General features: G+C 43.9%; 1 protein-coding gene across 1 annotated transcript in view; it reads left to right on the top strand.

Moving 5' to 3' along the window:
• Positions 1 to 13,871, top strand: part of FREM2 (FRAS1 related extracellular matrix 2) — a 155,314-nt gene that overhangs the window by 115,607 nt on the left and 25,836 nt on the right. Inside the window, exons 7-11 of the mRNA XM_036904922.2 lie at positions 8,780 to 8,929; positions 10,603 to 10,812; positions 11,702 to 11,899; positions 12,667 to 12,831; positions 13,393 to 13,575. Of these exons, the coding sequence (XP_036760817.2) occupies positions 8,780 to 8,929; positions 10,603 to 10,812; positions 11,702 to 11,899; positions 12,667 to 12,831; positions 13,393 to 13,575 (906 nt within the window). The remainder of the gene's footprint in view (positions 1 to 8,779; positions 8,930 to 10,602; positions 10,813 to 11,701; positions 11,900 to 12,666; positions 12,832 to 13,392; positions 13,576 to 13,871) is intronic.

The following is a 13,871-nucleotide window of genomic DNA, read 5'->3' as shown; positions in this document are numbered from 1 at the left end:
GGGTGCCCAGAGATCCCGGATTCCCTACCTCTGGATTAAGTGACCCGCCCTGCCCCTTTAAGACTTCCAAAAAGCACCCGCCAAAACAAAACAATGACCACAAAAAAAAACAAGAAAAAAATTTTTTTAATTAAAAAAAAAAAAAATTTTTTAATTAAAAAAAAAGGTGGTCGTTCGTTTTTCTTTATTCTCCGGTGCCAGCCTCAGGCCTCTGCTCACCGGTCTTTCTGCCCTGTTTCCCTAGTATTGGGGTCCCTGTCCCTTTAAGACTTCCAAAAAGCGCTCGCCAAAACAAAGCAGCAAAAAAGCAAAAAAAAAAAAAAAAAAAATGGTCGCGCGCTTTTCTTATGTCCTCTGTCGCCCAGCCTCCAGTGCCTGCTCACTGTTCTTGCTGCCCTGTTTTCCCAGTATCGAGGGCCCTGCGCTCTAGCCCGGATGGCGGGGGCTGGGTGCTCGGCAGCCCTGGGCTCCGTCTCCCTCCCGCTCTGCCTGCTCTTCTCCCGCCGGGAGCTGGGGGGAGGGGCGCTCGGCTCCCGCGGGGCCGGGGCTTGTATCTCACCCCCTTCGCGAGGCGCTGGGTTCTCTCAGGTGTGGATGTGGTCTGGATATTGTCCTGTGTCCTCTGGTCTTTATTCTAGGAAGGGTTGTCTTTGTTATATTTTCATAGATATATGTTGTTTTGGGAGGAGATTTCCGCTGCTCTACTCACGCCGCCATCTTCCGCCCCTCCTTTGAAAATGATTCTTAAAGACTAGACAGGAGGCCAATCTCATGAAAGTTCCAGTCAAAATTATTTTAACTTTATTTTTTAAATATGGTCTTTATAAGAGGAAATTCTTTTTCTCCTTTATTTTTTTCTAGTTTAAAAAGTAATAGGTGGTACTTGAAAAAAACAGGTTAAATGTACGACAAATTAATGTCTGTAAGAAATGTATGAAAAAGGAGGTAAAACTCCCTCATAATCCCATCCCTAGGAAATAACCAGTTATCAGTTTGACATACATTGTTTTTATTTTTATATGTGTCCATAATATATCCATACATTTTAATAAAATGAATCATTTTATGCATATCATTCTGTAACTACCATGTAAACATCTTTTATTGAATGTACAAAAATAATAACAGTGCAATATGCGCTCTGTCCAAAATTAACCAATGGTACCATTCCTCTTACAGGCTTCAGATACTTTAAAGGAATCAAATACTAGACATAAGATGTAAGTCCCCACCAGTACCATTCAACTACCCTTGTCCCCCCAAAGCAGTAATGATCATTAATTGAATATGTACCTATTTCATTTTTTTTTTAATCAGCATTGTATTTTCAAGATCTGGTTGTCTGGATGCATGGAGATGAGTTTTAATTATCCATTCCCCTAATGACAGACATTTGTGTTTTCCCTTGTATAAGTAATCTTACATTAAACATATTTGCTATTGTTTCTGGGTGTGCATACGCAGACCTTCTCTAGGGGTATCTACCTAAAGGCAGAACTGGTGGGTCATGCTGGATGGACAACTTCAGGTCCTCCAGATATGGCCAAACCTCTCCGAAGTGATTGACTCAGTTTGTATGCCCACCAGCAGATCTGAGAATGTCTGTTTTCTCACATCGCTGAACCATTTAGGCCTCCCCCTTCTTAAGAGTATTAAGTAATGTCCTGTTTTAAGATTATTTGCATATAACAATGGAAGTTCCCTCTTCTGAGGTGTGAATGTTTATGCAATTTTCCAATTTTCCATTTGCTGTTAGAATTTTTGTTACGGATTCATGAGGGTTTGAATTTGATTTGGATACTAGCCTTTTGTTTTGGGGCACAGGAGTACATATATCAGACAAAGCTTAGGTTGTGATATTTTTTTATATTCTTACTAAATTGTTCTGCCTCATTTATCATTTTCTGAGAGTTGTACAATAAAAAAAACCATAATAATTGTAGATTCATCAATATTTTCCTGTAATCTTGCCAATTTTTGCTTTATATATTTTAATACAAAGTAAGATTATCACATAATCTTGGTGGACTGTCATTTGCTTGCTTACGTAGAGGTCGTCATTAACCATGACTTTGCTTTAAATTGTATTTGGGCTCTTGTTCATATTGCTACACAATCTTGCTTTTTCCCTCCTGGCCTAATTATATACTTCTTCGATCCTTATATTTTTCTTATTTTTCTGTAGTTTTGTTTGTAGCTGTTTTTCATAATTTTTTTTGTCATTTTGATTTTAAATCCAATTTAACGAACTTTTCAATAAGAAAAGTTAATCCATTTGCATTTATTCTGAGCACAGTACCACACTTGGGCTTCTTAATTGGAGTTTCTGCATATGGTTTCTTTCTTCCTATTCTCCCTCCTTCACAGTTTCTTGTTGTATCAAGAAAGTTTTCCTTATCTTTTGTTCTTTTTATTCTCTGCTGGTTTCTGTTCTTTGAATTTCCACTGAGATACTTGGGTCTCTGCCTCCAAAGCTTCCTGTCTCCAGTAGGACATTGAAACACTTCAGATCCCACTCAACGACTGACTTACCACCTCCTTACTGTTGTCTCCATCTTCGTTTCTGTTATTAAGCTGAAATATATCAATTACAATGATTATTTATGCTTGAAGTCTATTGTTAGCTGGGCTTACCAGTGCATTTTATCGATTGTTCAACAAAATTATTTGCATCCTCAGTTCTTCCCTTTAAATTCACTTTTTTTTCTGTGCTTTTAGCAATTTCTCAGTGTGCCTCTGGAGGTGAGTAAAACCTCTTTATCTTCGATGCCTGAAAATATCTCTATTTTGCCCTCACTCTTGAATTATGTTTTTGTTTGGCTTCTATGATTCAAAAGTTGATTCACAACCTGGCTCAGACTTAAGAGGCCCCCAGAAGCCCGTTGGCCCTGCCCACCGCCGTGGTGTTTTGTTACAGACTTAGTTCACAGAGATGTTTATCTTGTTTTGAGCATAGCTCCCTCTTTCCTTATCATGTATGTTAACAATAAACGGGAAAATCTTCAAAGCTACTCAGCACAAATGGCATTTTACCTTTAAGTTTTAATCTCTCATTGCTGCTGCTGAAGCCAAGTGGAGAGTATAAGGTACAAGATCATAAAGCTGCTTTAGCCAGACATCAACGTCTCCACTGGCTTTTTATCTTAAAAAAAAATTAAGTAAAGAAAGAAAAAGTCAGCTTCAAACTTCTTAACCTGGTGTTTCATTTTATAAATGGACTGCAATTTAACCAGCCCCCTTCTGATAGGTTCTGGGCCTGCTTCCAGTTGTGCCGTGATATGAATGAAGTACAATAAACACTCTGATGTATGTACCTTCGTCTGCTTATGTTAGCGTTTCTACGTGATGAACACCCATATATTGAATTGCTGGATAAAAAGCATGTCCATTGTGAAATGTGTTTGTATTAGGACAGCTTTCTTGCTTAGTTTAAGGTTAGTTAGCTTAGTTAGGGGAAGAGGCTTTGTCCTGTTAGAACCCTAGTCCACCATCTCCCTGACACTTGACTTCAGACGACCATCTTCTTTTTCCTAACCCTTGGTTTCCTTATCTGTGGAAACAGGATTAATTTGGTTCATACCTCATGGGGGGGTCGGGAGGATGAAGTAGGGTTTGAATTCAAAATGATTAGTGTGGTATCTAGCGTTAGTTGTATCTGCGAAAAACACTGAAATGACTAAAACAGCATGCAGACGCTGACGCCTGCAGAGGTTTTAAAGAACACTCATGCTGTGCGTGCGTAGGGGCAGGGGGCATATGGAAATCTCTGTTCCTTCTGATCAATTTTGCTGTGCACCAAAAACTGCTCTAAAAAATACCGTCTATTGAAAAACAGAAATGAAAAAGAAAAACACTGGTGCCTAGAGGCACCCCCTGGAAATTCTGGCTCCATAAACCGGAGGTGAGACCCACCATCAATTACACACCTCTGCAATGTCCTTGGGCAATTCTAATGTACATCCACCTTGGAAACCCGTAGAGGCAAAGTTTTTAAAAAGAAAAAGAAACAAGGCCCTTCTCTACGCGTGCGCTGTGATTCGGCTCCCTTCCCCCGCGGGCCTCCTGCAGGTGCAGAGGGAAGTCCTGCAAGGTCATTACACTGCAAAGACAGCCGCGTGCCCCTCCTCTGGTGGCCTCTGACTCCCGCGGCCTCGGGCTAAGTGTGTTCGCCCACCCCAAAGACATATGCGCCCACTGTCCTGACAAATAAGTGACCCTGTTGTAGCTGGTATGCACCCACTCTGCAGATAGTAATGGTGCGCCTCTGCCGGGCATGGATGGCGCCGTGCTGGGAGCCCCGGGAGGAAGGCAGGATCAGTCGCTCCCCCCAGAGACCTCGGAGCCGGCGAGGGACCAGCCCGGGGGCTGTGCAGAGGGTGGGGGCTGCGGCGGCCCCCGGCGCAGGTGGCTGCTGGCCAGGGAGGCTGAAAGGAGCTGGGTGGCCCTGAGGCCGAGGAGGGAAGGTTCTGACCTGTGGCCCTGGGGTAGCAGATTCACGGAGGCCCACGCGTGAGGCCACTCGGGACCCTGGACCACTAAGTGGAAAGGGGCTAGAAGGAGGGTTGAAGGTCAAACAGATGTTTCGGTGTCTTGTCACCATTGCTGAGGAGTGTGCGGGCCATCCTAGGGGGCTGAGGAGCACCGGGAGGGATTCCCGCCATGGGATGGGGTTGGGGGGGCCTCTCCGTGAGGATCAGGGTAAGTGGCTCTTGGGGGCATTTGAATGGCAGGGGGCTCCGGTTGCTGCAAGGGGGCGGCAGTGAGACAGACCCCAGGGGCGGCCCTGGAGGCGACTGTGCCCACTCAGCAGGCGAGAAGCTCCCCTGAGGTGCACACGGCGCAGGGCTGAGCAGGCAGGTGGATACCAAGGTCCGAAGCTCAGAGGAGAAGCCGAGCTGGAAAGGCAGTTGGGGAGCTTCCTTGGTGTTATTATTTCAGGACTGGACCAAAAGACAGCAGGAAAGCTGCGATTTCACTCCCTTCTAGGCAAACCCGTTAGTTAGAGCTGCAGAGCTACTTGGCTGATGGACCGTCCACGTGAGCAAACAAGGTTTGGCTCCAGATAGCAATTACTGCGCACCTCTTGCTCTCATCTCAGGAGACACGGTGCAATTGTAAACATCAATCTAGACACTGCAGACTTGGGGGAAAAAAGTTTACTTTACCCTGTGGGAATAAACTTTATTTTCCCTTTGTCTTCGTTGCGCCGTGTCCCTTCTGTGGCTTGCCGAGCCCCCTCATCGACTATGTTTGCAGCTGCCCTCTCTGTGCTGCTCGTCGGGAAAGCGCGCTAGTGTTCAGGGAGCTGAGACAGACTTTTCCGTAGTCTGGGCTGATCTGTGCCCTTTGCTCCAAAGGATGCGGGGACTCGAGCTGCCTCCCTTACGAGCTTCGCACTACTTCACGAGGCCACTTTAGAACCTCCGTTGCACGGTCCGCACGCTTCTTGGACATGACCTATCTTTCCTCCTCAGAGGGAATACACCTGCATTCTGGGGTGTCAGCAGGGAGTGGCTCGTGACCCTTTGTGGGTGCAGGCTGCAGGGTATGTGGCTTCATCTGACCAGTCTCTCATCCGGGCAGTAATATCACTGTTTTCCCTATGAAGAGAGTGAACTTACAAGCACAGTGTATATTTAAGATTTGATCACAGAATCAAATTGGCTTTTCCTAATTTATTTGAATTTGTCACGTGGGTAGTAACCAAACTAATAGACAGAGGTCTACAGTTTACTTAACTTTCAAGAGAAACCAAGCTCCTAGATAAATACAAACAAACACGTTACCAAAGAGAGGTGAGTTAAAATCTTACACCTAAATTATAATTTGCCAGAACAAGTAATTCTTCTTGGGTTTTGCAGAGGTATCCTTCAACTGTGGGCAGTCCCATTTATCTGTTTCTTCCTTTCTCTCGCTTATTACCTACCCATCAAAATGTTCCAGAAGCATCTTGCCACTTGACTGATGGTCTAAAACTCAATTCGCTGCTTGAAGGACTCTCAACTTATTCATATTATACAAGATTCTGTTTAAATGGGAACAACTGTACATAGTATTTTAGTGATTTTTGACATGGTATTGAGAAATTGAAATAATAATGATTATTCTTTTCAGTTCTTATTCATCTACATTGAAAAGATGTAGAGGATGCTAATATCTAACCATTTGTTTTCATGCATGGCATAAGAAACCATTGAGTTAACAAGAATTCTTTTTCTTATAAAAAGTACTGAACTGCATTTTATTCTTATCATAGTTAATCACTTCATACTTTAACCACAGTGACTACAATTGATTAACAGAGCAGTTTTTCCAGTCATCAGGGGTGGAACACACAGAGAGAGAGAGAAATTCCATAAATAACTTACGTAGACTGATTTTCAAAACTTCACTGCGAGGAAATAAATGTATTTTCTAATACTTTCTAATACCTTCTATTAGCTGCTGGAGTAAAATCAAGAGATTTAGGATTAAAACTGTTTTTCTATTCCTGCTCTTTCTGCTGGAGGTGACATCATAGGCAATGTGATAATACTGTTTGCATCATTCATATAAGTCTTCCTATTTATTTCATTGTTACATATTCTACACCCTCCCATCTCTCCTTCTCTCCCTCTGACACACACACATGCACAGATACACATGCACCTAAAGCGTGTGTCAGACACACAGTGAATGTTCTATATATGGTGACTATTACCATTACTCTTTAGTCTGAATGGCAACTTGGATAAAAATTTTCAGAGTACTACATAGCACTCCCCTCTTTTTCTTCTTCTACAAACTGCACATTAAGCTCTAACATAATAACAATGATCTAGTTGGAGAAATGAGTCTGACACACTTAGGCAGAGCACAGTCTTGCCTCTGACATGAGGCTCAGTTGGTGTTTGATGGTTATGTGCACGCACATGACTTCATCCGGCTGCCCTCCCGGTCTGTGTCTGTGAGAATTAGGGAGGTGGGGGGAGGGAGGGTCCTCCTTACTGCACCTCACAGCTTCGTCCCATCACTCAGAAACCTAACTTGTATGATGACGTAGCCTTCCAGGAATGTGAACAGGCATCGAGATCATCTGTTGGATGCTGGGGCCGATGAGGCCCTATAATAATTGCAAAAAGCCTTTTAAAACATACAGATGGGCCTGCACTGGCCATCTGCTCAGAATAAACACCTTCAGGGCTCTGTCTTAACCTTTGCCCCCTACACGGGCATGAGAAATGTGAGGAATGTATTGGCTTGCATTGGAGGTCTGCCTTGACTGAGGTTAGTAAGACAACACCTTCATCTGTACACATACGCTCACATGTCCTAGAATTATCCAAGTGGGAAAGAGGTGAAAGAGGTGAAATACGCTGTACGCAGATCGGTCATCCGTGAAACAAAACACACAACATTTCAAGGTTGCTATGTATTATGTGAGAGTGTGGGGGCTCCTTGTCATGCCCCTGAGAGTGAAGAAACAAAGAAAACACAGTTTTCCAGTTTTCATAAAGGTAATCTGAGATGAGAAAATAAAGAATATTTACCCACCTTCACCGGTGCACAGAAAGGATTTCCTTTGGTCGTGAGCCGTGATTGTGGAGTGCTGTTTGATTTTGTAGATTTGGTGGTTCACTGGGATGTTCTGGAATGTGATGGTCATCTCGTTAATGGCCTTGTGTTTTCAGGCCCACTCGTGTGAGTTGCATAACCCTTTAGACTCAGCCCCTGTGAGACTTGTAAAATCAGACACAGATGACTGAGATGTCTCAAGTCAAAGCTGTATGCAATCAATTAATCTATCTTTGTTAAAGGTTGCTTGCAAAATAAACTTGCAATGGGAAAAGTATTTTCTCTATACACTATTTCTGCAACTTCTATGAGCCTGTAAATATTTTTTGAAGTAAACTTTTTTTTAAAGCCAGCCCACAGATCCTCTCTTAGTTTTGCTCATTAGTTGTGTATCTGCTATACCTCCAACTTCCGGCAGCTGTCTCCCAAAAAAACTCACTGGTCCGGGTGGACTAAGACAGGGAACGATGAGCCAGTCAACTCATCACCAATGCTGGGAAGGAAACCAGGTCTCCACAGCAGGTGTCCTGCTTGAATGAACGAAGTCGCCTCATTTTCATACGTGTTTAACACCCATGTAAGCCTCTTGGTGCAGGAGTATTTCTATCATGGAACTTCAGCTGGTAAAGGGCACCGCCAAGCGATGCAGGCAGCCTGCGGTCATGTCCTGGTCTCCCTGAGCTCTTCAGGGCTGCTGACCGTGTATATTCAGCCTGCTGCCCATACGTGCTCGGTCTGCAGTGCTTTTACCAGGCCCAAATATGCTGGATTAAGGCCAAATTGAAAGGACTGGAAGTTGTGGTGCAAATAGTCCCCAGAGTGAAGACTCAGTAGGAGATGACAAAATGAGCAGTCTGGGAAACTCATAACATTTCATTCTTATGTCTTTTATTTCATTTTGGTGCTATTTTACTGGCTAAAGTTTCCAAACGTGCCTTTAGAAGCCATTTATAATCCCACATATGAGCGACAAAGTGAATTCCCACCTCCAGATGAGAATGTTCCATTCGGGCACTCTAAGTATTTTTGGTTTCAGCAGTGGCATTTTGACCTGGAAACTACATAAATCTTCAGATTAAAGAGATGTTATCTTGCTGGAAGGAAAAAATTCGGTGATATAAGGAAGTCAGTATGATGAAGCTAACTCTTCCCTGGAGTTACATCAGTGAAGTTTGAGGGGGAAAATTCCACATAATAGAAATGGTTTCTGTTTCATTCTTAACAGAACCCGTCTTCTACTTCGGGGACGCGCGGTACTCCGTGGACGAGAGCGCCGGCTACGTGGAAGTGCGGGTGTGGAGGACAGGCACCGACCTGTCCACCTCCTCCGGTGTCACCGTGAGGTCCCGGAAAACGGACCCCCCCTCTGCCGATGGTGAGCAGTTTCCCCCATCAGCTCTTTTGGTCATACTGCAGTTTTCAACTTACCATGACACAAAATACTTTAAAGCTAAAATACTTTGCTCCTTCTGAGGCAGTCCGCTTGATTGGAACTTTTCCTGAAAGTATTGCTATGTGGTGGTAAGTCTAGGTTCTATTTATTACTGTAAGAGAATGCGTTTAAAGGCCACGTATCAGAGGCTAAGTTATAAAGCATAAGTCAAGGACTCTGCATTCTAATGCCTGTGTTTGTATGAGTTGGTTCTCTACATTTGGCAAATGTTGTGTATTATGATGTCATATGCACAACAAGAAGAGTCATGCTGGCCATTCTCACAAAACTCTAATGACAGTTAAGTGTCAGACAGATGTGCATCTCCAACTTGGCTGTCCCCTCAGTTTTACCAAATGTCCCCAAGATGCTTCAGATCCAAAAGACTTTTTCCACATTTCATGACACAAGCTGTCTGGTCTGGTATTTGCTTGCCTTTTATTCTGGAATTTATATCTTCCAAGATATAATATCTTATATCCAAAATTTATACCATAGAGTGTAAGGCAAGCATAGGACTAGAAATTTCCTTCTTTTTTTCTTCTAAATTACCAATAATATAAACTTTTCCCTTTTTCATGTACACACACATGTGCATCATACACGCACCTCACCTTGGTCACCTGAAGCAAGCAGCGGCCATGCCGTTTTAAAAGCCACACTTAAGTCTATACTTTTTTAATGCATTGGAACCAGCTTAGTAGGTGTCCAATAAACATTTGTTTAGCCAAATGTGTCATATTTTAAGCAAAAATTCAAATCAGAGAGAGATGAGAATAAAGGGCAAGAAAAGAGGAAAAGAAAAATACAAAAGGAACCACACAGAGATTCAGTCAGAGATTTTTAAAAATGAATTAAAGACAGATACACTCATAGTTACGTATGCAGCGGTACAGTAGATATAAAATGACAGGTATTAGAGCAGAAGGCGTGAGCACAAAGGTGCCGTAATACTGAACTACCACCCCTACCCCCAGTCTTCATGGATGTGGAACCTAAAATTTAAGACAGTTTTGTTTTTACCTACTTGAGACTTAAATGGAGATGCTCAGCACTAGGTACCTACCACGTGGTCTGAAAAATAATAAGCCGAAGACCAAACAGGCCTTTGAGGATAAAGGCTCACCCCTGCCTGGGGTGAGTGTGGGTGCAGCTTGTGGGACCAAAGCTTGTATCCGTGGGTGCTGCACACACCTGGACGGGAAGCTCAGGAGTAGCTCCCCAAGACAAATACAGATATTTAACAATATAACAAAACCTGAATGTGTATCTTTCAAATGTGATTTATGATAATCCTGTATATGATTGATATGTTGATTATTAAGAGATCAGCTAATAAAAGACCTGATCTTTTATTAGCTCTATTTGAGAATTCCAAAATAAAGATGGGGAAACTATAAGGCCGAAAGCTAAAATAACTCATTAGACATAAATAAAGCCAAGGTCAGACCTACTTACCTTTTGCATTTCATCACATGTACCTGTCTGTAAAGTTATGCTGGTCTTCTCTCTATATTGTTCAAAAAAAATTATGCATGAATCTGCGTGATTTGCCTCTGGTAGTTTTGTTTAAATTCAGTCAGTCCCCACCTCAATGACCTTTGTCACTCTTATAGCTGGAACAGACTATGTGGGCATCAGTCGTAATTTAGATTTTGCGCCTGGAGTCAACATGCAGAGTGTCCGGGTGACCATCCTGGATGACCTTGGGCAGCCGCTGCTGGAAGGGGTTGAGAAGTTCGAACTGATTCTTCGTATGCCCGTGAATGCTGCCCTTGGCGAGCCCAGCAGAGCCACGGTGTCCATAAATGATTCTGTCTCAGATTGTGAGTGTTTATTAATCTACAATAACGAATCGAAATGAATTTGAAAGGAACACAATTCAACCTACAACAGTAGCCGCCTGACCCTGTCTTCCTTTCTCCTCCTGATCATTTTGACAGAATTAGTCTCAGAAGAAAACTCTTAGTCTTCCTCTCAAATAAAGAACAGTAAGTGAGACTGTGAATATCATGGTTGTGTATCATTCTGGGATTGCGTAGACAGTCAGTATGTCAATGGTCTTTTTCTATTTCTCAGCACAAGACGTTTTTGGTCATCCCCTTACACCCAGACACTCCTGAAATTCCCCTAATTAGGTGCCAAAAACATTGTTCTAAGTCAAGTAGCTTCCGGACACCTGGCAGGGCTCTCTGACACAGGAGAAGTCTGAATACTTTTCAGCCACAACGATCTTATTGCTTGGAGGAGTCTGACCTATTATTGGTGAGACTTGTATTTAGTGGACCCAGCAGAGTTATCACCTTAAAATTGTATAAAACTATACTCATTGTCAGGTTTTCCAACATGGTCTGATAAACTATGCTTGTAATTATGTGCACAATATTTACTGTTACTCCTATCATTCAGAAGTCCTGAAAAGCTCACGGTGAAGTAACACATATGAATACAGATTTTTTAAGTTTCTGGTTTTATCCACTTCTTATCACTTTGTTGCATCTCCCTGTTCCACAAGATAGACAGGGCAAAAATTTTGAAGAAAAGAAAATCAAAACACCTAAAAGTTGCTCAAGACCAAAATATTGGCAAGTGACCAAATGGAGACAGATCCAATTCTCACTTCTGTTCCATAGCTGAACCATGTTTCCTGAAATGCCATTTTCCATCAGGGAATTTTTTATTCAGTCTGATGCATATGAGTATTGGTTTTTGCAGTGCCTAAGATGCAGTTCAGAGAACGAGTATATACTGGCGATGAAAATGATGGGCAGATCGTTGCAATGGTCCACAGGAGCGGCGATGTCCAGTACAGGTCTTCGGTGAGGTGCTATACCCGGCAGGGGTCTGCCCAAGTCATGATGGACTTTGAAGAACGCCCAAACACGGATATCTCCACCATCACGTTCCTCCCTGGTAGGTATGAGTTTGAAATTTTCATCTGGAGGTTGAGGAAGCTAAGTTCTGGGTGAGAAGTACATTCAGAGACATACAAATTCTTGATTTCAGTAAGCTTATGACATGGTTTTACATGCACTGAATGATGATAAGGTGCAGTAGGTTGTAACAGGCGGAATGTGTGTCTTTCTGGTTTCTGCATCAGTTTTTGATTCGTTCCATCGATGTGTTATATTATCTATTCAAAATTTATTTGGTGGACAAGGCATATCAAATGCATAGATCTCACAGTGCCGGGAGACAGTATTCAAATGACAGAAGTAAAAGAAAATAAATGTCCCAGTTTTAAAGTGTATTCAGAGCCTTACAATGTCTGGTCACTTTGATCTAGTAACGGTCTTAGAAACCAGTGCTGTGGTCAAATTAACAATAACCGTCCAATACAAAGGCGCTGAATTTGCTCTGTGATCGTAATGCCAGAGATTCACACACAAACTTGGCATATTCTTTATCCCTTGTTGTCTGCGTTGTGTGACAGAACTGAAAGACAGACATCAAAGGCATTCCCTGTGCAAATAGGGGTCTGTCGTGGCTTATGTTCAAACATTGAGCCCCCCGTGCAGGCAGCATGTATCGCGGGCTAGATGCGTTCCAGACACTGCGCTCTGCGCTGTCGGTACGCAGGGTGAAAAGCAGCCTCTTGCCCTGGCGGTGCTCACGTTCTAGTTGCAGAAGTGTCCTTGCTGGCTTCTGCGATGCGGTTGACGCTGTCAATCCTGTTCTAGGTGAGACCGAGAAGCCCTGCGTCCTCGAGCTGATGGACGACGAGCTCTATGAGGAGGCCGAGGAACTCCGCCTGGTCCTGGGCACCGCACAGGGCACCTCGCCCTTTGGGGCCGCAGTCGGCGAGCAGAATGAAACTCTGATACGGATCCGAGATGAGGCCGACAGTAAGAAGCCCCTGCTGTGCTCACCTGTAGACGAGGGGCTGATGTCCATCAATGTGGAAGTTTTGGGGTGGCTTGGACAATAACCTCCTCTTTCCGACTAGGGTTTTAAAGTGATTGAGAAACAGGAAAAATTGGAAAGACAAATGAGGGACCAAACAAACCATTAAAACTGGAAGTTAATGTTCTAGAATATGGTTGGTATCTAAGGCTGAGTCCCAGACTTTGCTACCCACTCCCGCCTCCCCGCACACAGCCCTGGGTGGAGGTCCTGGGCCAGCAGTTTCCCGCTCCCCTCCCGTGCTCGGCGGCGGCTCTCCGGATGCAAGGCCCGCAGAGATGGCCCGGAGCACCTCCCCTCTGGGGGCTGGGTGTCCCCCGGGGAAGGAGCTGGGCTGTGCATGCTCGGGGTCTCCCCACAGACTCACCTCCGCTGGGTGAGGGGACAGCACAGCCAGAGGCCTGCTGGCAATGAAGCCCCTCCCACACGGAAAGGAACATTAGAAGTAGAGGAGAAGCATATCCCTTACTACCTAATTTGTCTGTGTTTTCCCACAATTTTAGAGCCTGTTATTAAATTTGGAGAGACCAAATTTAGCATCAGTGAACCCAAGGACCCAGGACAGCCGGTGGTGATAGAAATCCCAGTGATTCGCCTCGGAGACACCTCAAAGGTTTCCATCGTGAGGGTGCACACCAAGGACGGCTCGGCCACCTCGGGGGAGGACTATCACCCCGTGTCGGAAGGTACGGGGGTTCCCAGGCCTGTGTGCAGGCGGGCGGGGCTCGCCCTGTGTGCTAGCTCAGCGCCCTAACTCACTAACGGAAGAGAGCCATCCAGCTGAGACGAGCTGCTTTGCATTAATCACCCTCAGAAAAATAAAGACAATCGCATTTATTTCCAGGGTTCTCTTTATTTGACTCACAGGGTGTATGTGTTAGGATTTAGGGAAATTCTGAGTAAATGTGCTAGGGGACCTTCTGTTTTGAGTCTTAACGTACAGTGGGTTTTTTTTCACCTTCATTACAGTAATCAGATATTA

The sequence above is a fragment of the Manis pentadactyla genome, chromosome 2 (assembly GCF_030020395.1).
Source record: "Manis pentadactyla isolate mManPen7 chromosome 2, mManPen7.hap1, whole genome shotgun sequence".
Taxonomy (NCBI): Eukaryota; Metazoa; Chordata; class Mammalia; order Pholidota; family Manidae; genus Manis; species Manis pentadactyla.
The sequence above is the reverse complement of the archived record's forward strand: the minus strand, read 5'-3'. Positions and strand labels throughout refer to the sequence as shown.